The 22,421-nt window shown below is 35.6% G+C and overlaps 2 protein-coding genes across 2 annotated transcripts; both read left to right on the plus strand.

Moving 5' to 3' along the window:
* The first annotated feature begins 12,709 nt into the window (after positions 1-12,709).
* LOC111903683 (uncharacterized) lies at positions 12,710-13,639 on the plus strand. The gene is made up of 2 exons (XM_023899435.1): positions 12,710-13,187; positions 13,263-13,639. Exons 1-2 carry the CDS (start codon positions 12,710-12,712, stop codon positions 13,637-13,639), a joined length of 855 nt encoding a protein of 284 aa, XP_023755203.1.
* Positions 13,640-18,792: 5,153 nt separating this feature from the next.
* Positions 18,793-22,107, plus strand: LOC111903682 (spermidine synthase 1). Its single transcript, XM_023899434.2, has 9 exons — positions 18,793-19,239; positions 20,325-20,401; positions 20,496-20,618; positions 20,731-20,835; positions 20,921-20,993; positions 21,062-21,133; positions 21,216-21,411; positions 21,490-21,619; positions 21,696-22,107. Exons 1-9 carry the CDS (start codon positions 19,083-19,085, stop codon positions 21,762-21,764), a joined length of 1,002 nt encoding a protein of 333 aa, XP_023755202.1. The 5' UTR covers positions 18,793-19,082; the 3' UTR covers positions 21,765-22,107.
* The last annotated feature ends 314 nt before the right edge of the window (positions 22,108-22,421 follow it).

Raw genomic sequence — 22,421 nt, forward strand, 5'->3', positions numbered from 1 at the left:
GATTGCCTTGAACTCACCGAGTACCTCCATAGATGAGTTCAGCTTCCGACTCACTGAGTCACATCCCGTGACTCACTGCTCACTCGACACTACGAAACGGGGACAAACTCGGAGACTCGCGAACAGCCTCGCCGAGTCACATGAACGACTCGCCGAGTCGTTGCCATGCACCCACTAAATACACAGATTTGCTCGATTCCAGTCCATGCCATTTACAGATCTGGGCTTCTAGGACACGAATCACACGTAAAGTTTCCAACTTTACGTGTAGATATTCACCAATATGGATTTTAGGGTTCAAAATGCCTCAAAAGGATAGATCTAGGGTGAACAAGCAACATGGGTCCGTAAAGCTAACAGATCTGAGCTCCTGGAGCTCAATATTGCCTAGATCTAGAGGCCAATCAACTTATTACGCACCCTCAAGCATACACAATCTTGGAAATGGCTCAAAAAGGACTTTAATGGAGCTATAAGGGACAATAAGCTTAGAAACAGAGGGGAAACGAGCTATACCTTAGGGGAAACGTTGGAATGACACAGAGATGCTTGGCCTCCTTCTCCTCTTCTTGATTCCCTCTTCTTTTCCCTCAAAACTTCAAGAATACCACAAAAACACTTCAAACTCACAAGGAAGCACGGCTAGAGAAAGATACAGGGCTCTGAGGGTGAATGGGGACGAGGTTGGGGCGGATATGTTGTTTAAATAGGGTGTAAACCCCTGAAACTTAGGGTTTCATCCAACAGCTGTGACTCGCCGAGTCCAGGATATGGACTCGCCGAGTCGACAACTTAAACGTGTCCCGCGTCCCGCATCTAGTCGGCGAGTCGGACCTGTGACTCGGCGAGTCCAAGGCTAAAAGAAGAGAAATACTCAAATAAGATTTACGTACCAGGAACCAGGTGCTACAGATAGACTTTGGGAAGACATGGGATACTCATTTACCCCTTGTCGAGTTCTCCTACAATAACAATTATCACACAAGCATAAAGGCTACTCCGTTTGAGGCTCTCTATGGCCTGAAGTGCAGATCCCCTCTGTGTTGGGCTGAAGTGGGTGATACGCAGTTAGCTAAAGGAAGAGTTCCTGACAGCACTCTCACATGTCCATAAATTATTCGGGAACGACAGAGAAGATCATTCGGATTCGTGAACGATTGAAAGCTTCTAGAGACCGACAGAAAAGCTACGCAGACAAGAGAAGGAAACCTTTGGAATTCCAGGTCGGTGACCGTGTTCTATTGAAGGTCTCACCCTGTAAGGGCTTGATATGCTTCAGAAAGCGTGGAAAGCTAAACCCAAGGTACATAGGGCCTTTTCAGATTCTCGCTAGAATCGGCCCTGTAGCTTACAAACTCAAACTACCTCAAGAACTTAGTAACGTACACCCTACCTTCCACGTGTCGAACTTGATAAAGTGCCTATCCGATGAGACTCTTGTTATCCCACTCGACGAGATCGAGATCAATGAGAGCCTCAACTTCATTAAAGAACTAGTAGAGATCATGAACCTAGATGTCTAGTTAACGAAGCAAAGTCGTATCCCGATAGTGAAGGTGTTGGGTTTTAAGCAATCTAACACTTCCTAAGTGTGAATGCAACCCTAATAAACCTTGGATCTATGTTTGTCTAAATACATGCAAAATAATAATTTTCCAAGGTTCATAACCTATCTAACATGGCATGGGGTACTTTTAAACATAAAAGAATTAGATAAGATTACATACCTTTTGATGATGAGTTTGATTCCTAAGGAGTTTGAGGGCCAAGCACCAATAGTGTGAATGCCTCAAATGGAATCACAAATCACCACAAACTCTTGGAAAACTTTGAGAGAGTGTATACACACATAAAAATCAGCCACACACACAAAACCACACTAGTGTCACTAGTGGCTATTTCATGCAACATAAGCATGCTTATATAGTGTACATGATTAGGGTGAAACCCTAATAACCCATCACCTTTCCTTTTCCAAGGATCCATGGGTAAAAAGCTCCATGGATCATCCATGGACTTCCATCCAAGCCTAGCACATTAACAAATGAGTGTTAGCCCACACCATATAAAACTAATAGCCCATAATCTAATTAGTCTTCCTTTTAATCTCTAAATTAATTCATAATTAATTTAAGACTAAAACTAATTAAATAACATAACCTCATATTAATATATTATAGCTTATAATATATTAATAAACATATGTGTATAACTCTCATAAAATTATCCATAAATAGTTCGGGTGAGATGCAACCCAAATGGACCATGCCGGGTCGGGTCAAGTATATACCAAATAAGTTATGGACTTAGACACCTTATCCAACAGACTCCCACTTGGATAAGTCTAATAACTGTATTTGCCTATATAACTTCAGGAACCAACCAGCAATCGTAGCTCTCGAAAACTCCGTTGAACTATGAAGCGCCATTTTTAGATAAGTGATCGTATAATCCTCTGTTCTCATGATATCAGCCGGACAAATACATGGAACAACGTCGTACTTATTGTCCAGCCGTTTGTTTCCCGACTTCCGATTTGTTTGACAAAGAACTTAATTGAACACAACAATTTAGTTCTGACCGCCTGTACATAGGTCACAACAAAATCATCGAGGGCCCCAGATATCGCTTCTATTTCTAGAAGGAACAAATAAACTTCGACTCATATGCTTGTTCTACTACTTGTTGAATTGTACACAAAGGCACGTTTTATAAAATCAAGTTACTGATGCGTTTACGTGCAATCAATGCACAACCAACTCATAGGTAACAACTCATATCTCTAGGTTTGAAGATTTATATGATATTACCGTCTCACGATCACTCGAGATAAATTCCATGAAGTGATACAAGTGAGCGTGGGTTTATTCCAATACTCATAACTTATGAGCACTCATGAATGTTGTAGCAACCATTGCTATGACTAAACCCATTTAGCCATCTACAAACTCGATTCATGACAGTCTTGATTCATACCTACTTCCAACATATGGACGACTGTGGAGTGTTTAAATAACTTAGTCATTCGGAAAGAATAACCTAGCTATTTAGGAAGTCAAAACATGCAAAGTGAAACACAATAATAATCGAATCCAATATGGTCTCAGAACCCTTTTGAATATAAATAGAACCACCTTTTATTTATCACCATATTGATTACACATTATTCATTGTATAATGTTTCAAACAATCAACTTAAGACTTGAATAAAAACAACAGTCGTCCCATGCTCCTAGCATGTACACTTTGTTTTTCTAAACAATAGTTATGCCATACTCCAAGTATGCACACTATGTTTGTCTATGATCCTTACATTGTGATGTAGATCAATCGAACATGATTCCATTGATACTCATTTCACAGTCCCAAATCCTTATTGTAAATGTGAGAATCCCTGATTCCTATCATTTACCAAAAAAATTGTTAGATTTTAAACTTTTATGCAATGTTCCTCTTGTAATGATTATGCACAAAGTCACCAAAACCTTGTCACCAGTCATTACAGAGTATTCCAAAGAAGGTCAACTTCTATGGAACGAAAGTCTCATATTCAAAGTACATTGCTTTGAACATCCTTCTTGCATTAAGGTTTTTTTAATCTTACATAGATTGAATAACTTCCACCTATGGAGACATTTCCATAGTCCCATTTTGACTATCACTTCCGAACAAGAGTTACTTCTTTTCAGAATATGTCAATATGGTCCTTTCCGACAACTTACATCATACTTCCAACTGTCCATCAGCAACCAATCTTTGGCGAACCTCAGATTTGTCCTCGACAATTGCTTAATCACTTTAGTCATATCCAGTTCTAGACTTTTCCCTTCTCCATGCCTTAAGCATTTGGAAAATTTAGAAAAGATGAATATTATAGCACATGCAATCGATCCTATATCCGAAGCATATGGGACACGATTCATGATGTTTGACATAAAGACATGATACTAGACCAGTCTTTTGCTACAATATTTTTTTAATTTGCCATGTTTTTAAAATTTAACTATGAAGAGGGATGCCGTAATCATAATCAAATTTTGAAAACGTAATATATATAGAATTTCTTCAAGTTTGAACCATTCCAACATAAAATTCACATATATATTCTCGACTAAAGATGACTAAAATCTCAATCTAAACTTTAGAATTGAAATGAAGTATAATTTCCTCTCCCTTAATTATAGCAAAACAACTTTTCAACCCCTGCAACTTCACGAATTGAAGCTTTGTTTTCTATAATTAACCTTGCTAACTTGCAACACTAAACGTAATAATCATGCTCCCACTAACATGATGATTATCGGCATAACACTTATGCTCCCACTAGCTCTGAAATATTTCCAGAAATCTGATGGACTTCTGAAATTTAGATTCATACACCCTTTCTTAGATAGTTTACATGTGTGTCTAAACGATTTTCAGAACTATGAAAAGGGATGCCGTAATCATTGTATCCATTGCTTAGGCATTTGCCATTTCTCACAAGTCCATGTTAGTGTGCCGGTTAACCACACGCGCTCCACTAACGACTTTTGAAAATGCAAATAACACAATTGATATCTACGTAAAATCTACTTAGTGAAAGCGTTTCCTCACCATCATTTTCATGAATCGAAGAGAAACCTTATGACACTTAGATTTTATAGTGTATGAGTACCTATCCATGTGAATTTGTTAAAACCATAATCACAAGATAAGATTAGTGACAAATTCAGCCTTACATGGATTAAACTTGTTCAGTCTTAGTTTCTTGTCACCTTGGTAGCACAAGGCCCACCAATGCTTCCAAGTTGAACTCTTATAACTCACATGCAAATTCAACTTATTTGAAGTAGGTACAGAAATAAGAATTATGTCAACACAATAGGTTGCAAACCTTAAGTCGTGTGCTAGTGATAAATTACAGGTTTTACTCTTGATTAAATGTTGAAACTCTTTCAGGATCTTTAAGGCTCCCACTGTCCCCTTGACATATAAGTTTCCCCAGTCAAGAACCATTCCTTGACAAAACAAATATTCAAGGGATAGTGCGGATTCTTATCAAGACTAACACTTCACACAATTGGTCTTAGTTGGTCTTTGTCTCATCTAATACATCACAACTTACCAATCTCAAATGTACAAGAGTAGAAAACATTTTACTCTTACATTTGACTAGTGTTAATAAATCTTCCTTTATGTCACTCAATGTTACAATCTTGGAGTATGACTCTAAGAATTGTTTTGGAACGAAGTATGACTCATCTTCTTGATTTTAACCAATCCAACAATTCATGACCTCTCTTCTTCGCCATAACAATGCACTAAGACGTCCTTAGAGTATGAATTTGTGATATGGTTTCATAATCATTAAAATGATCATGAAATATGATACTAAAGTACTCTCCCATCCTTTCAGATTTGAGAAACTTTTATATTTCTGCCTAATTTGATTCTTCTCATTTGTTTTGTCATACATTGTAACCTTTCCAATGTTACAGAATTATACTTAACCTCATAAGTTAATCATATTTACTAATCTTTAGTAAATCATGACAAATCAATCTTTGTGGTGGACCTTGACCAGCGCACACCCAGTGTACCTAATTCCTTAGTCCTTTAATTGACTCACATATACATGTGATCAAAGAATTAGTCTTAATTTTCAGAGATGAAAATTCTCATTCATCATACAATACAACTTGTATGATTCCAAGTTTCTGTCCAATCGATACTTGGGTGATGAAAAACTTTCTTCATTTGGTAAATTCAGACACTACCACAAATGAAGGAATCAAATCCACTTTCCAATATTGCTATTACTAGAAATATATAAGCAACAATTTTCCACAGATGCCATTGTAAGGATATTTTTTTAAAATAAATAAAATTAAAACCCTTTTTTTCTTTTATTTTAAAACTTTGCGGAAAAACTTATCCTTACAATCCACATGAAAACCTTGTTGTTATCTATTCATAAGCAATATATTATAACTCTTAAGCAACAACTCAAAATTCTGATTACTGAACCATGCGATCGAAACCCACCTTCGCAATCAGAATCAACTTTAAGCTTCCTATCTTTTCTTTGATTCTTAAAAACATCAACATGTGACCCATTCACATTATGTAATAAGAATCTCCAAATAGAAACTTAATAGAGTTAGTCAGTGGACTTTAACTGAAGTAGAGTCAAACTTTTTGACTTGATCAATCTTATGATCTTTCAGGTAAATATGGCAGCTTCGCAATCAGTGTCCCTTCCTTTGGCAACAAAACACATGGACCCTTTGGTAATGGCACATGAGACTATCTCATACTTAGCCTTTCTCTTTACCATTTGGTCAACCGAGTTGACTATGGCCGATCCCTTTCCATTGGGAAGAGAAATGCTTTTCTAGATATCCAATGCTACCATTGTCCATGTCCATTTAAGACTTGGGGAGTTGTTCTTTTAATCAAATTTGCTTTACTGGTGTTCCAAATCATTGTTGATTCCATAAAACCAAGCAAATAGATAACATCATTAAGGGTCATGTCATAGTCTGTCTCATAGTAGTCCCAAAGAGACTCACTATGTTACTAAGAAAGTGATTGAACATCCAACCTTCACGAGACTTTGACACCCAACTCTCCCGGCTTGTCAATATGTGACTTTATCTCCAAGATGTGAGCACACATAGACTATGCTTGCCAATAGGGATTGAGTGACTTTAAACTTTTCAAGAACTTGTGGGTGAGGGAGAATAATTAGAGGAGGTGGAGGAAGTGAAGCATGATGTTGAGGGACACCATCTTCAAGAGATTTGGGAAGATCATAGTTGTCTGAACCAGACATCTATAATGGGAGAAAATCAAGTTAGTTGATTCAAAATCCTTAATATGACACCCAATATGAAATATTAAGGCTAGGACCCAACACAATATTTTATAATTTGGAAGAGGGATGCCGTAATCCAAGCTATAAAATATGTGGAGGTAGGCGAATGACGATTCACCAATTTCCACCATGAAAAACGAAATAATTTATTAGGTTTTAATTGGATTTGATATTCCTAGATCTTTTGAGATTCATTGAACTTTTCAATGACATGTTTCAATCTCGAGTGTGCCCTCTCAAATTTTATGACTGAGATGCCGAGGATCACAAAACAAGGTGTGAATAACCATACCATTTCACTTGGTACCCTTAATATTATCACATAATCAATGTGTCGGTTAACCACACACGATCCATTGATCTATGACAAACATTAAGTCACCCTTCGTGATCCTTTCTAGTCCAAGTTAGTGTGCCGGTTAACCACACACGCTCCACCAACGACTTGGTAAGGTACAAAGTGTGACTTCCATGGGCTAGCACCAAATTCACATTTTTCCTAAAGTAACTAAGATTGGGAATTAAATAAAAAATATTTAGTTACTTTATAATATTCATTATACTTTTAATGAGAATTTAAAGTCATTGTCCTACCCGTTCGGCTAACGACCCTCCACCGATCAAGCAAGCGGTGGGTGAGAGTGGACACCCATTAAGTCGCCATTTTATAGGCAACAACCTTATACCCACCTTATAGACCGGCTTCGTGAATGAGGCCTACTAACGGTAAAACGACTTGTTCTTATACATATATATAATAATTAACCATTAATCTTATAAATAGTATAAGGGTAGAATTTTAACTTTTAAAACTTCTAGGGTATGGAATTAAAGTTTGTGTGAGACTTTACACATTCCAAAACTTGAGGACAAGTTTTGTAACTATCCAAGACTTTTCATTTCATAACTTATGAATTAAAGGTTCATAAAAATGAAGACTCTTCATTTTCATGTAACTTATGAGTTTAAGTGTGTGTTAAAGAAAAGTGACCTTTGGATATCCATAACTTGAGGACAAATTATGGACTCCATTAAAACACATAAATGATCAAGAATTAATTCTAAACAATTCAGCAAATAATTCCTATCATCTTCTAAATTCATAAGAACATGAACATGATCATCAAAATTTCAAGAATTATATGAACACATAAAAACATGGAATTTTGATATATGCTATTGTAAATGGATTAGAACAACCATTACACCAACTAAAACAAGTTTTAAAACACCAAAACAGTTTAGGGTAATGTTTCTAGTCCATTTCCAGCAACAAAAGTCGAAATTCTGCACTCTGATCATTCTACTTGCCGAGTGCACGAACCTACTCGGCGAGTAGGATGAATTTTGCCTTGTACTCGGCGAGTCCCCCCATGGACTCGGCGAGTACATCAGTCAGACAACAACAATTTCAACTTTTTACTCTATTTTGCATCAAGTATCAAACAAGCAAGCCTAGGCTCTGATACCACTGTTGGGTTTTAAGCAATCTAACACTTCCTAAGTGTGCATGCAACCCTAATAAACCTTGGATCTATGTTTGTCTAAATACATGCAAAATAATAATTTTCCAAGGTTCATAACATATCTAACATGGCATGGGGTACTTTTAAACATAAAAGAATTAGATAAGATTACATACCTTTTGATGATGAGTTTGATTCCTAAGGAGTTTGAGGGCCAAGCACCAATAGTGTGAATGCCTCAAATGGAATCACAAATCACCACAAACTCTTGGAAAACTTTGAGAGAGTGTATACACACATAAAAATCGGCCACACACACAAAACCACACTAGTGTCACTAGTAGCTATTTCATGCAACATAAGCATGCTTATATAGTGTACATGATTAGGGTGAAACCCTATTAACCCATGACCTTTCCTTTTCCAAGGATCCATGGGTAAAAAGCTCCATGGATCATCCATGGACTTCCATCTAAGCCTAGCCCATTAACAAATGAGTGTTAGCCCACACCAAATAAAACTAATAGCCCATAATCTAATTAGTCTTCCTTTTAATCTCTAAATTAATTCATAATTAATTTAAGACTAAAACTAATTAAATAACATAACCTCATATTAATATATTATAGCTTATAATATATTAATAAACATATGTGTATAACTCTCATAAAATTATCCATAAATAGTTCGGGTGAGATGCAACCCAAATGGACCATGCCGGGTCGGGTCAAGTATATACCAAATAAGTTATGGACTTAGACACCTTATCCAACAGAAGGTTCGTTGGAATGCCAAACAAGGACCTGAATTCACTTGGGAGCGCGAGGATTGATCAAATGAAACTGAAATATCCTCATCTTTTCCCTTAGTTTATCTGTATTTGCTTAAACTCTAATTTCGGGACGAAATTCCCTTTAATAGGGGGATGATGTGACAACCTGAAATTTCTATCTTGTAAAGTCTATCAATTAAATAAAAAGTCAGACTCATTTCTACTATCTTTTAGCATTGTTAAGGGTCTGTTTGAGTGTTCTAAATCCTAGTACATTCAAGGTTTGTTTGCTAGGATGTGTTAACTTAAGTTCGTTAAGTTGAAATCAAGCCAGAAACTCCATCACAAGGAGCTCATGACCGCAAACTAGGGTTTACGGCCGTAAACCCACAGCCAGCCGTGAACCCCTCCCTTAAGTATCAAATTCCTTCATTTCTTCCTCATTCCTCACATCTTCAAGGCTGAAACTCGAAATTCTCTCTCAAATATCATCAAGAACACTTCCATTGTTCTTCATAGTTGTAAGTATTTCCTTTATTTTGAGTTAATATCTTTCACATTCAAGTGAAACCCTTTGATTTCTTCCATAAATCCAACTCTTTTGACATAGATCTTCATATCTTCATCCATTTTACCAAGAACACCAAGAACACACACTTGTTCTTGGTGACCGTGAACCCCCCAAAGGCTCCCCAAATCGTGAGTATCTCTTCTATCATCATGTATTCATTAGAAACACTTACTTTCCAACCTGAAATCAAACATATAGTTCATGATCTTCAAGAATTTACGTCCATAAACCCTTCATAAGATCATGGTGGCCGTAAACACTTCAAGTGTTCTTGACCGTAAACACACCTATGGCCGTAAACACTCATAAGTGTGGCCGTAAACTCCCTTTTCCAATCATATGTGATTGATACACTCCATTATGAGTGATTCCTAGTTCCTAAGGGTGTTTTCCATACATGATTAGTTGTTATGTACACTAATGTACACATATATGTGTTATTATATGTTTAATAGGATTTGTTTGTGCTCGGGATTTCAATGGGAATACTTAGCATCTTATATCAATCCTTCCTTCGAACCACTCACTATAGGTGGGTTTATACCCCCCACAATCAACCTTTTACATGTTATAAATGTTTTTTTTTTTGGGGGGGGGGGGGGGGGGCGATACAAGTTGAAACACAATAGAATTATGTTTAGTTTTACATTTGAATTCTTGCAAACATAAGAACCTTTCTGTTTTCAAACACTGCTAAACTTCATTTTCAAAACCCTTTTTAAAAATTACTTATAAAACCCTTTTTACTTTCAAAATCATATTCATATAGATATTTAAGTATAAATATGATTTAATGGACTTAGGACTAATGTTAAGAACCTTGACTCCTGTTCCTTATTTGGTTGTGGGCTTAGGGTAGGATTCACTTGTCCGACTGTCGATTAACTTATACTTATACATCCTAAGTACTTATATGAATATTAAACACCATTTTCAAGGATATATTTAACTTAATCATTTATGATTAACAAGTGAGTCTTTCAACATGTCAGTTATACAACAAACATGCTAGTAAACTATAATAGGCATTAGTTTAGAGAATTACTATTTACTATTCTCGCACAATGAAACTTACATGAGTCAGTCCATAACATGAGTTAGATCATTCATACTATAACAAGAACAGAAAGGAAAATATACATTTACAAACAGGAACATATACAATTACAAAAGGAACATATACACTATAACTAGAACAAGATAACAATAATGTGAGATACTATTTCATGGCACAACAATACAATTGTTGTGTCATGTTTTTTAAGCCAGAGTCTCCTTCTAGTTTTCTCTCAAAAGTCATAAGAATTCCTCCGAATCTTCAAACCATATTCATACAATACTCAAATCTTCATATTCACCAAGAACATCTTCAACCATTTTCCCAGAAAGCAAAATCTTCAAAATAGTTATTAAGAATTTGATTTCGGATATTTCACGTGTTTTAACACGAAGAACATCACTACCACATCGTACACAGTCAACAACACACCCGAGGTGAGTTCATACCCTTACAGTTTTCACAATTTTTATATGTTTTAGGGGGGGATACAAGTAAAACACAAGATAAATTGTGTTAATATACAAACCGTTACATTTATATTTTTAATAAATATAAATATACATATGGCTACAAATTTGATATAATAAAACTTTAACCATTTTGTAACATGTCGAGCAAAATGGTATAATTACATAAATAAACTTATATAATTATTTTATTCCAATTTATTATCATGGTAAATTTGATAATAATACAAATGATTCACCATTTCAACAAAACATTTATATAAACTATAACAGGTATAGTTTATGGAATATACACAGTATTTTACCCGGTTGGGGGCACAAAAAATAATTATTTAAAAGAGTAATTATTTTTCATACTATGTAAACATTTACATACAAACGTTACAAGAAAAAGGAATTTCACTACACTATACGTAAACCATTAATATAGCTCTGTGAGACATTATCTTCAAGTACTTACCCAAGTACCAATAAAAGTCTTGTATTATAACCAGAGTCTCATGGAGGGAGAGTGTAACACTTGTGTATAGATCTATATGTGACTGACAATCTTGCACCTAAGTTGATTGCAACAGCTAGACCAGCAGGTGTGGGGTGACAAATGTCGTACCGATTCCGACGCCTGAAGAACGTCGTACATGCCATATAGGTCATTAGCATGGTTATAATAACTCACAATTTGGTATTAACAATATGTTTGGTTTACGACCACATACACATCTTCAAATGGTTTTATTTATTTAAAACTACATTACGTTACTTTTCAGTACAATACAGTTTACAATTCTGTAAACATGCATTCAAATAGTTTTATAAAGATATAAAACTATACTATATTACTACAAAGTACAAGAATACTTATACATTTTGGTCTTGGAACAATTAAGACTACATTACATCTAAGAGAAAATATTGGATTTTCTGAAAGAACACACTATCATTTTCAAGGAACAAAGACATACATTTCTCATACAAATACTTATGAACTCACAAACTTAGTTGTTGACACTCTCTTTTTAAAACCACTTGTATTCTTAAGAAATTAGTAGACAGGTACCCACACAGGTTTTGGTGAAGACGGAGCTCAGTAGACAGGTACCCACACAGGTTTTGGTGAAGACGGAGCTTAGTATTGTTACGTCTTATATTTTGTTGTATGCTTTTGGAGTCAGACAATGATTTAAATAAAATGTAAATACTAAATTATCAATACAATGTTTGTAATGCTTTGATCTCTATTATGAAATTGCTATGATACTGTACATGATGTCATCCGCCCCTGGACGTTTCCTGCGTTTACTCTAAAGGAATTTTTAAATAATTCCCGTCTTATCTTATCTTTAGTTTAGATCTCTTTTATCTTTACCAATTGTTAAGGCTAGTTTGTTATTTTCTTTTCCTTGATGTTATTTATACCCATCGTGGGATATCAATGAAGATGAGTTTTTTCAATCAATCAATTCCTTTATGGTATCAGAGCGGACGATCTGGCCTGAAATCGAAACTCATTAGCGATGGGTACTAATGATAAGGAGAAGGACAAGGCAGAGAGTTCTGGCAGAGATGGAGGAAACCCAATCGACTCCAATTCGGCATTCTATCTACATGCATCAGATTCACTGAGACAAATGCAGGTGAACGAAGTGTTAACAGACAGAAATTATGGGGATTGGTCGCAGGAGATGGCTAATTTCCTGTTTGCGAAAAACAAAATGGGTTTTGTAAACATATCCATTAAGAAACTGGAAGAACACGCAGACAATTACATGATGTGGATGAGATGTGACGCCATGATTAAGGGCTGCCTCACCATAACCATGGAGAAGAACATTAGATCCAACGTAAAATATGCAGCTACATCAGCAGAGATGTGGCACGATCTCAAAGAGCGTTTTGGGAAAGAAAGTGCCCCACGTTCCTATGAGTTGAAGCAGACGCTGACTATCACACATCAAGACGGAGCATCAGTCTCGTCCTATTACACTAATATGCGTACTGTTTGGGATGAGATTCAATCAGTGAGTCCATTACTCCACTGTACATGAGGGCTTTGCACCTATGAAATAGGAAAAAGGTTGAAAGAAGGTAAAGAAAAAGAAAGGCTTTATGAGTTCTTGCTGGGCCTCGATGATGTGTACTCTACAGTCAGAACGCAAATTCTGACCTCAAAGCCCACACCCACCTTGGGAGTAGCTTATCATCTGGTTGCTGAGGACGAGCAGCAACGAGCGATTTCAGCGACAAGAAAGCCCTCCCACGAAGCTTCCGCCTTCCAAAGCTTTTCTTACAAACGAGATACCACCAATAATGGTGCATCACAGAAAAACAAGTTATCCAGCAAGGAGGCGAATCGCAATACACAAGAAGTGGAGCAATGTGTTCATTGTGGCAAAAATGGGAATAACAAGGAAGGGTGTTTTAAAAGGATAGTGTACCCGGATTAGTGGCCAGGAAAAGTGAAGAAGGAAGCTCCAAAGGCAGCTTTCGTAGAGTCTAGTTCAAGCCCAATACAAGGGCTAACAGGTGAACAATACCAATTGGTTCTGAAACACCTCTCTATCAACACGCCCAAGTCTGGAGACACAGAAGATTTAAGTGCTAATATGGCAGGTAATAAGCACAAAAATAAGCCTTGGATTGTTGATACAGGTGCAACTGAACATATGACAGGGCACATTGATTTACTTGAAAACAAAGTGAATTGTAGTCATGAGAACCCAGTCAAAATACCAAATGGTGCCCTGGTGCCCGTTGAGGGAAATGGAAGATCGACACTTCCCAATGGGATTCAGATCAAAGATGTTTTATATATACCCAAGTTTCAGTGCAATTTACTCTCAGTAGGTCGTTTAACAGATGATCTCAATTGTGTTGTAACTTTCTTTCATGGTTTCTGTGTTGCTCAGGACTTAGAAACGAGGAACTTGATTGGAGTGGGTAATCAGGAGAAGGGGCTGTATCAGATGGATTCGGAAGTAGGGAAGAGAAAGGCTATGCTGGTTTCCACTGATGTAGAGGCATGGCATAGAAGACTTGATTTTTTGAAGAATTTTACTTTTGATTTAAGAAATAAAATGTGTGATTCATGTGTAAAGGCAAAGCTTACTTGATTGCCATTTTCCCTTTCTTCTATTAAGACAAATGAATGTTTTGACTTAATCCATTGTGACATATGGGGTGGGTATCGTACCCCTTCTATTTCTGGTGCACGTTATTTCTTGACCATAGTGGATGATTATAGTAGGGCGGTTTGGGTCTTTCTTCTCAAGCACAAGTATGAAGCTAGCGTGTACTTAATAGATTTTTGTAAAATGGTAAAGACAAAATTTGAAAAGAAAGTCAAAAGAATAAGGAGTGATGATGGTGGTGAGTTTGTTTCCACAATCATGAGAGAATTCTATTCGACATAAGGGATTACTCTTGAAACATCTTGCGTCAAGACACCACAACAAAATGGTGTAGTTGAGCGCAAGCATCGCCATCTACTTGAAGTTGTCCGTTGCCTTCGTTTTAAAGCCATGTTACCAATCAAGTTTTGGGGTGAGTGTGTTCTTGCAGCCACATACATTATCAATCGATTACCATCAAAGGTAATTAGTTATAAAACACCATTTGAACTCTTATTCAAGCAGAAAACCAATTATGATCATATGAGGGTCTTTGGTTGCTTGGTGTATATTAGAAATACAGAACAAAAGGAGATAAATTCAAAGTGAGGGGGAGGCCTGGAGTTTTTGTGGGTTATCCACACGGTAAAAAGGGATATCGTGTTTATGATCTTGATGACAACGAGATCATAGTATCGCGAGATGTCAAGTTTGTTGAGAATAGTTTTCCCTTTAAAGAAAACAAAGACAAACCACAACCATGCAATGCAGAACATAATTTCAATCTAGGCGACCCACCTAAACAAGAAAGCATGTATCAAGCAAAAGATACACCCACAGAAACAATGCAAGAAATTCTAGATGTTGTTCAGACACATGTCGAGGATAACACAATTCCTGACAACCAAGAATCTCAAACTCAAGGCGAACAACCACGACATCATGTTGAAGAACCAAAAGCTCCTGAACAGTTTTTTGGAAAGGAATCAAGAATTAGAACTATGCCTAAGAAATTCAACGACTTTGTCGTCACACTCCCTCCCTCGATAGACAACTCGATGTCAGCAACCACACAGTCCTTTTCCACGGACCATCCAATAGCGAATTACATTTCGTACGAGAATTTTTCTTCAAAACACAAGGCCTTCTTGTCTACTGTGAGCAGTCACGAAGAGCCCAAATTTTTTAAACAAGCTTCCAAGGATGCAAAGTGGAGGGAAGCTATGCAGAATGAAATTCGAGCCTTAGAGAAAAATGGTACTTGTACGCTTGAACACTTACCACCGGGAAAGCGAGCAATAGGTTCCAAATGGGTTTATAAAATCAAGTATAAACTGAATGGTGAGATAGAATACTATAAAGCCAGATTGGTGGCGAAGGGTTTTACACAAATGGAAGGGGTTGACTTCCATGATACCTTTGCACCAGTGGCAAAACTTGTAACAGTAAGAATTCTTCTTGCTATTGCAACTAAAAGGGACTGGGTTGTTCATCAATTGGATGTGAACAATGCCTTTCTACATGGCGACCTTGATGAAGAAGTATACATGTGTATTCCGGAAGGATTTTCAAAGGAAGGAGATCATAGAGTGTGTAGGTTGAGAAATCGCTCTATAGACTGAGGCAAGCCTCCAGGAATTGGTACCAAAAATTTACCGTAAGTCTCACTCATTTACAATTTGTGCAATCTCATGTAGATGCTTCTCTCTTTGTGTACAAGAGAGACAATTCATTTGTTATGGCTTTAATTTATGTGGATGACGTAATCATTGCTGGCAATGATTTAGACAAAATTCAAGCAACAAAAGACTATCTTGACAAGCAATTTAGTATTAAAGATCTGGGCCCATTGAAGTACTTCCTTGGAATAAAAGTAGCTAAAATAGCTGATGGAATAGTGTTGAGTCAGAGAAAATATACACTAGATATTTTGGAAGATAGTGGGATGCTTGGTTGTAGGCCTAGTTCTTTTCCTATGGAACAAAACTTGCAACTTGACCTTTATATTGATAGTGAGACGGTTGATGCTAGCCAGTATAGACGTTTAGTAGGGAGACTACTTTATTTGCAAGCTACACGACCAGACATCGCGTATTCAGTTAATATGCTCAGTCAGTTTGTTGCAGATCCTAGAAAACCACACATGGATGCTGCATTACAGGTCCTCAGGTACTTGAAGGCAACACCAGGGCAAGATATTTTTATACCACGAGATGGTGGTTTGGAACTACAGGCTTACTGTGATTCTGACTGGTTGGGATGTGCTTACACTCGGAGATCACGTACTGGTTACTTATTGCTTTTGGGAGGTGCTCCCATTTCATGGAAAACCAAAAAGCATACAGTGGTGTCACGTTCTTCAGTCGAAGCAGAGTATAGGGCTATGATAGTCACAGTTAGTGAAGTTTTGTGGGTACGTTGGTTATTGAAAGTGTTGCAGGCTCCTCAAGATCACCCCACGCCTCTCTATTGTGACAACCAAGCTGCACGAGACATATCAAACAATCCTGACTTCCATGAAAGAAGAAAACATGTTGAGATGGATTGTTATTTTGTTAAGGAAATAGTTGAAACCAAAGAAATTCAACCTGTTCGTGTTGACACTAAACTACAAGTTGCTGATCTTTTTACCAAGGCTCTAGGAGCAGAACGACTTCGTATTCTGTCAGGCAAGCTGGGCATTCGAAATCTGCATGCTCCAGCTTGAGGGGGAGTAAAGGAATTTTTAAATAATTCCCGTCTTATCTTATCTTTAGTTTAGATCTCTTTTATCTTTACCAATTGTTAAGTCTAGTTTGTTATTTTCTTTTCCTTGATGTTATTTATACCCATCGTGGGATATCAATGAAGATGAGTTTTTTCAATCAATCAATTCCTTTAGTTCGGGGGTGTGACAGTATCTTATGTTGTTTAACACTTTTCTATACATATTCTTTTTACAACGTATGCATCTTTGTGTAAAAAGACATTTTCTTACTTAGCTAATAATGCTATGTTTCAATGCTTAATCACATAAAAGAAACCAACAAGTCAGCGACTAATAAAAGAAACCATAGGGAATGCATGTATGTTTTTGTTTTGACAACTAACATGTGTTTGCATGACCAAATCATTATTGGTGACAAACTACTACAGATGATAGATACTATACATGGAACAAATAAAAGTAAGATGTTACAAAAGAAAGTAAAATTTATACGTTTTTTACATCGGTCAACCCGACCACCGAACGTGTATAACGCTAGTTGAAAATGTCAACAAAGACCCGATCAATTCAATATTCCCTGAAGTGACTCGTAGGAAAAGACTTGGTCTCCATGAATCTCAAGAAAGAAGATTATGCTCGATTTGTAGCTAGATAATTGTTATCCATTATGAACACTCATGTATAAATATGGAGCTATCCTTACACAAAACACTCACTGCTAATAACACACAATAACTCTCATTCTCTCTACACCACTAGTTCTCTTATGTAACCTTTTTTATTAATAAAATACTAGAGGCAGTTTGACTCTTAAGGTATTATGCCGAAGATCTTAGCCAAGATCAAGGCATTTCCTCGTATATCATGTGTTGCATTTTTAATCTTTTACTTTTATATGTTACAAACATCTTAAATTTTTAGCATTTTCGTATTTTTATGCACTTTGAACATCTTAGTATTTTAACATATCTCAATTGTCTTAAACATTTTATGTACCTTAAATATCTCTTGCAATTTTGCATATTTTGAAAATTTTGAGACTTTTCTAACATAATTAAGATATTTCAAACATTTTACGCTCTTTGTCTATTTCTTATAGTAAAAGTATTCACAACAAGCTTTTTCATTATAGATATAATTAACATTCTAGATATATCAAGTAAGTATACAAAACCAATGGGGGGTATAGATATAATTAACATTTTAGATATATCAAGTAAGTATACAAAACCAATTGGGGGGGGGGGGGGGGTTGTTTAGAGCATGACCCAAATTTTTTATTATATATTTTTATTTAAAAATACAAAATTATAATAAAGATAAGGACCATTTTTTTTTCTTATTCGTCCTGGACCTTTAAAAATATTTTATTTTTCAGAATCGGTCTGACAAAACCTTTAATATATCTGTTTGCATCTCTCCTTTATTCCTAAGTATACATTTTTCAACATCTTAGGCATTTTCAACATCTTAAGCAGTTTTCAATTTGTCTTCCTAAAATTTTTAAACAAAATATCCCACCTCACACACTAATTTAGTTACAAAATTATTATTAAGTAGATTTTTTAACATTAACATTACGGATTCAGGAGTCCTTTTATGTGATTTGATGGTTATTTTGCAAAATACGATAAATTGATGGCCATGTTGGTATATTATTAGACAAAAAAATAAAAATTATAATTTTAATTACATTTTTATATTGTCGACCCATTTGATAATCCATTTGATCCATTCATTTTCCTTTTGACGTAAAACATTTCACATTGGATCGCATGGTCACAAGATGATGAAACGACAAAGATATTCTTGGGCTGATTTTTCTATAATAAAATTTTGATTTTTAAAGCAAAAGATCTGACGATTTTCAGAGACCATTCAGAAAAACCCTAATCGAGTGCCATATCATTAGTTTTCATGTTTTTTTAATCCCCCAAAAGCAGAAAGATATCCATGCGTCTTTCTTAAGCAGAATCTTCATCTCTCTGTTCCTTTTTCATCCATTATTGTTTACGTTTGCGTCTCTAGGGTTCACAATTGCACTGAAAGTTTCATAGAGACGCAAAAACAGACATGACTGAACAGAACGTTGCTGCCATGGCTGATTTGCCGATGAAAAAGCCCAGAGAAGGAGAAGAGAACGGAGCATCTGCCAACGCCGCCAATGGCGGTGGAAACATATCGTCAGTCATTCCTGGTTGGTTTTCAGAGATTAGTCCGATGTGGCCCGGTCAGTTTCCTACAATTTTCGTGAATTTTTTCTCAATATTGTTTGTTTATGTTTATATGTTTACCTACAGATTGTTTACAGAGTTCCCCTGTTCTGTTTTTCTATACTATACTAACTTTCAGTTTTTTAGTATTCAACAATTCAAATTCCTCTCAGTCGAAAAGCTACCATGGTTATAATTGTTTGTTTAGCGGAATTTCCATGTAACCTGTATAAATCTGATGGGTTTTCATTATCATTCTCATAGATTACTTTTTCTAAAACAGTTTTCAGTTTTATTTTAGTCTGAGTTTATTCTAAAGATTGTTAATGACTTACGAAAGATGCTCTTTATGGTTTCATTATCATTTAGTCCGGTTTTTTTCCGAATTTGGATACTTGAAAAAAAAGGAATTTATCAATTACATATTTGTGCATCTGTAATCGATAGTAAAAGTGAAGAACCACGTTGCTTATGCACTAACATATTGGTTAATCAATTATAGATATGTGGATGCTAGTAATGATGTAATAGATATGCTAATGGGAACTTCTAACAAATCGATAAGCCTTTAAAGTTTTGTGATCAATTTTTCTGTTTTTCATTGCTAAAAATTGGTTAATGGGATATGCTAATTTTGGGGGATTATAATTTGAATTTCATCATCTATTATTTATATAAACAGTGTGAGTACTTCTGGATCTTTAGTTAATTTTTGTGTGAAAACCCTGATTCGTGTAAGATTTATTGATCCTATTTCGTTTAATTTCTTCATGATGGTTTTTTGCTTTCTACTTTTTGTTGGGTTGCAATCATTTTTTTTTTTTTTTAAATTTAAAGATGGAAATTTCTACACTTGGGTGTTGTGATTGTTGTACAGCATAATGTGTGTTACACATATGAATGGAAAACAAAATTGTCAATTCAGTTGAGCATGTGCATAAAGTTATACAAAATTAATCATTTATATTGTCTGGTATTCACTTTATAAAGCAAAAAAAAGTCAAATATCTGACTTTTGCAAGTCTAATAGAATGATGAAGTTTGTATGAATTACTTTGGTTTCTTGAAACCCAAAGTGTTAATAGTCTCCACATTCATGCAGGAGAAGCACACTCTTTGAAGATTGAAAAGATACTGTTTCAGGGGAAGTCTGATTACCAGGATGTGATGGTTTTTCAGGTATTTTTTTTATTTATTTATTTAAAATAATTATTAACTTACAGAAAGAGATGAATGTGATAAATATTAGTATTTGTGTTTCTGTTTGTTTCAGTCTGCAACATATGGGAAGGTTCTTGTTTTGGATGGTGTAATTCAACTTACAGAAAGGGATGAATGTGCATATCAAGAAATGATTACTCATCTCCCACTTTGTTCAATCCCTAACCCTAAGAAGGTTTCCCTAGCTATAACTCTTACAAACCATTTTATTAAAAAATAAAATAAAAAAAGCTTCATAGAATATAAATAACAAATCACCAAAATTTTCTGATTTTATTAATCCGCAGGTTTTGGTTATTGGAGGAGGAGATGGTGGTGTCTTGCGTGAAGTAGCTCGCCATTCTTCTGTCGAGCATATTGACATTTGTGAGATTGATAAGATGGTTGTTGATGTGAGTCATCATCGCATTTTCCACATCATTTTATATTTAATTTTTATTAAAACTCAAACTGATTATCAAAATTTAATGTTTGCAGGTTTCTAAAGAATATTTTCCTGATGTAGCGGTTGGATACGAAGATCCCCGTGTCACACTCCACGTAGGAGATGGTATATATTATACATTTAACACAATCTTATTTTTATGAAAAATGTAATAATTTGCAATTGTTTTTTAGGAGTTGCATTTTTAAAGGCTGCTCAAGAAGGAAGTTATGATGCTGTTATAGTTGATTCTTCCGATCCAATAGGTAGGTATTGTAATACCCAAGTTTAAAAAAAAAATTAAAATGAAGTTTGAAAGGTTAATTTGGTAAATTCACATGGTGTCAGGTCCCGCACAAGAACTGTTTGAGAAGCCGTTTTTTGCATCGGTTGCAAAAGCACTTCGTCCAGGTGGCGTTGTTTGTACTCAGGCTGAAAGCATTTGGCTTCACATGCATATCATTGAAGATATTGTTGTCAACTGTCGTCAGATATTTAAGGGATCGGTTAACTATGCGTGGACCACTGTCCCCACATATCCAAGGTAAATGACCATCTTACCCTTACAAACAATATTATTCATCGTGGAAGGAAAATAGGTAATCTGGTTTTCATTTTTCAGTGGGGTTATTGGATTCATGCTATGTTCAACTGAGGGACCAGAAGTTGATTTCAAGAACCCAATCAACCCAATGGATGAAAATGAAAGCCAAAACAAGTCTATAGGACCCTTAAAGTTCTACAATCAAGAGGTAACTTTTAAACATATTATTAATTATCCTGCAGCTTTTTCATCATTTTTTTTTTTATAACTTTTTCAACATACAGATTCATGCAGCTGCTTTCTGTTTGCCTTCGTTTGCTAAAAAAGTGATTGAAGCCAAAGCAGAAAAATGAAATATATGAGAAAACAGTTAGCAAGAGAAGGCAGAATAGCTCGCTCATGTAAAGTTTCACGGCTTCCAATTGTTGAATGAAGAAAGGTTCGAGCATCTTCAAGATGGATCAGAATAAGAATAATTTAAGGTTTTTGTTTCAGTCGCTATTTTCTTATTTACTTTTCTGTAGTATTTAAAATTTCAGTTCATGAGATGATGCATATCAAGCATCACTTAAATTTGTGCACAAGTTGTTATCTTTTAATAGATTTTATGTGGAATTTTTAATGTTGAACGGAATCTTTTGGGCTTCCATTCCTCTTAATCTTTATGGGTTGAAATGGATAATTTTGTTGGGCTTCTATGCACCCTTTTTACTAACTATTTTACCTAGTATATAGATATTTAGTAAAACTTATTTTTGATGAAAAATCGGAAAACCAGACCTTCAATTCTAAATCAAATATTACATTTAGATGAACTCGCTTATAGACTTGGTTGGATCTTTGATAACAAAGACTACCATAGACGATTTCATTTCTGATAACAATTCGAAGATAAGCACACCAAGGCATTGTTGTTATTCATGATGTGAAGACTTCAGGTGAAAAAAAAATAAATTACAAGACCAGTCGGGTTGATATTGTTTTAACAATAAATCTTGAATGAAAGTACT

This window comes from Lactuca sativa, chromosome 4, assembly GCF_002870075.4.
Source record: "Lactuca sativa cultivar Salinas chromosome 4, Lsat_Salinas_v11, whole genome shotgun sequence".
Taxonomy (NCBI): domain Eukaryota; kingdom Viridiplantae; phylum Streptophyta; class Magnoliopsida; order Asterales; family Asteraceae; genus Lactuca; species Lactuca sativa.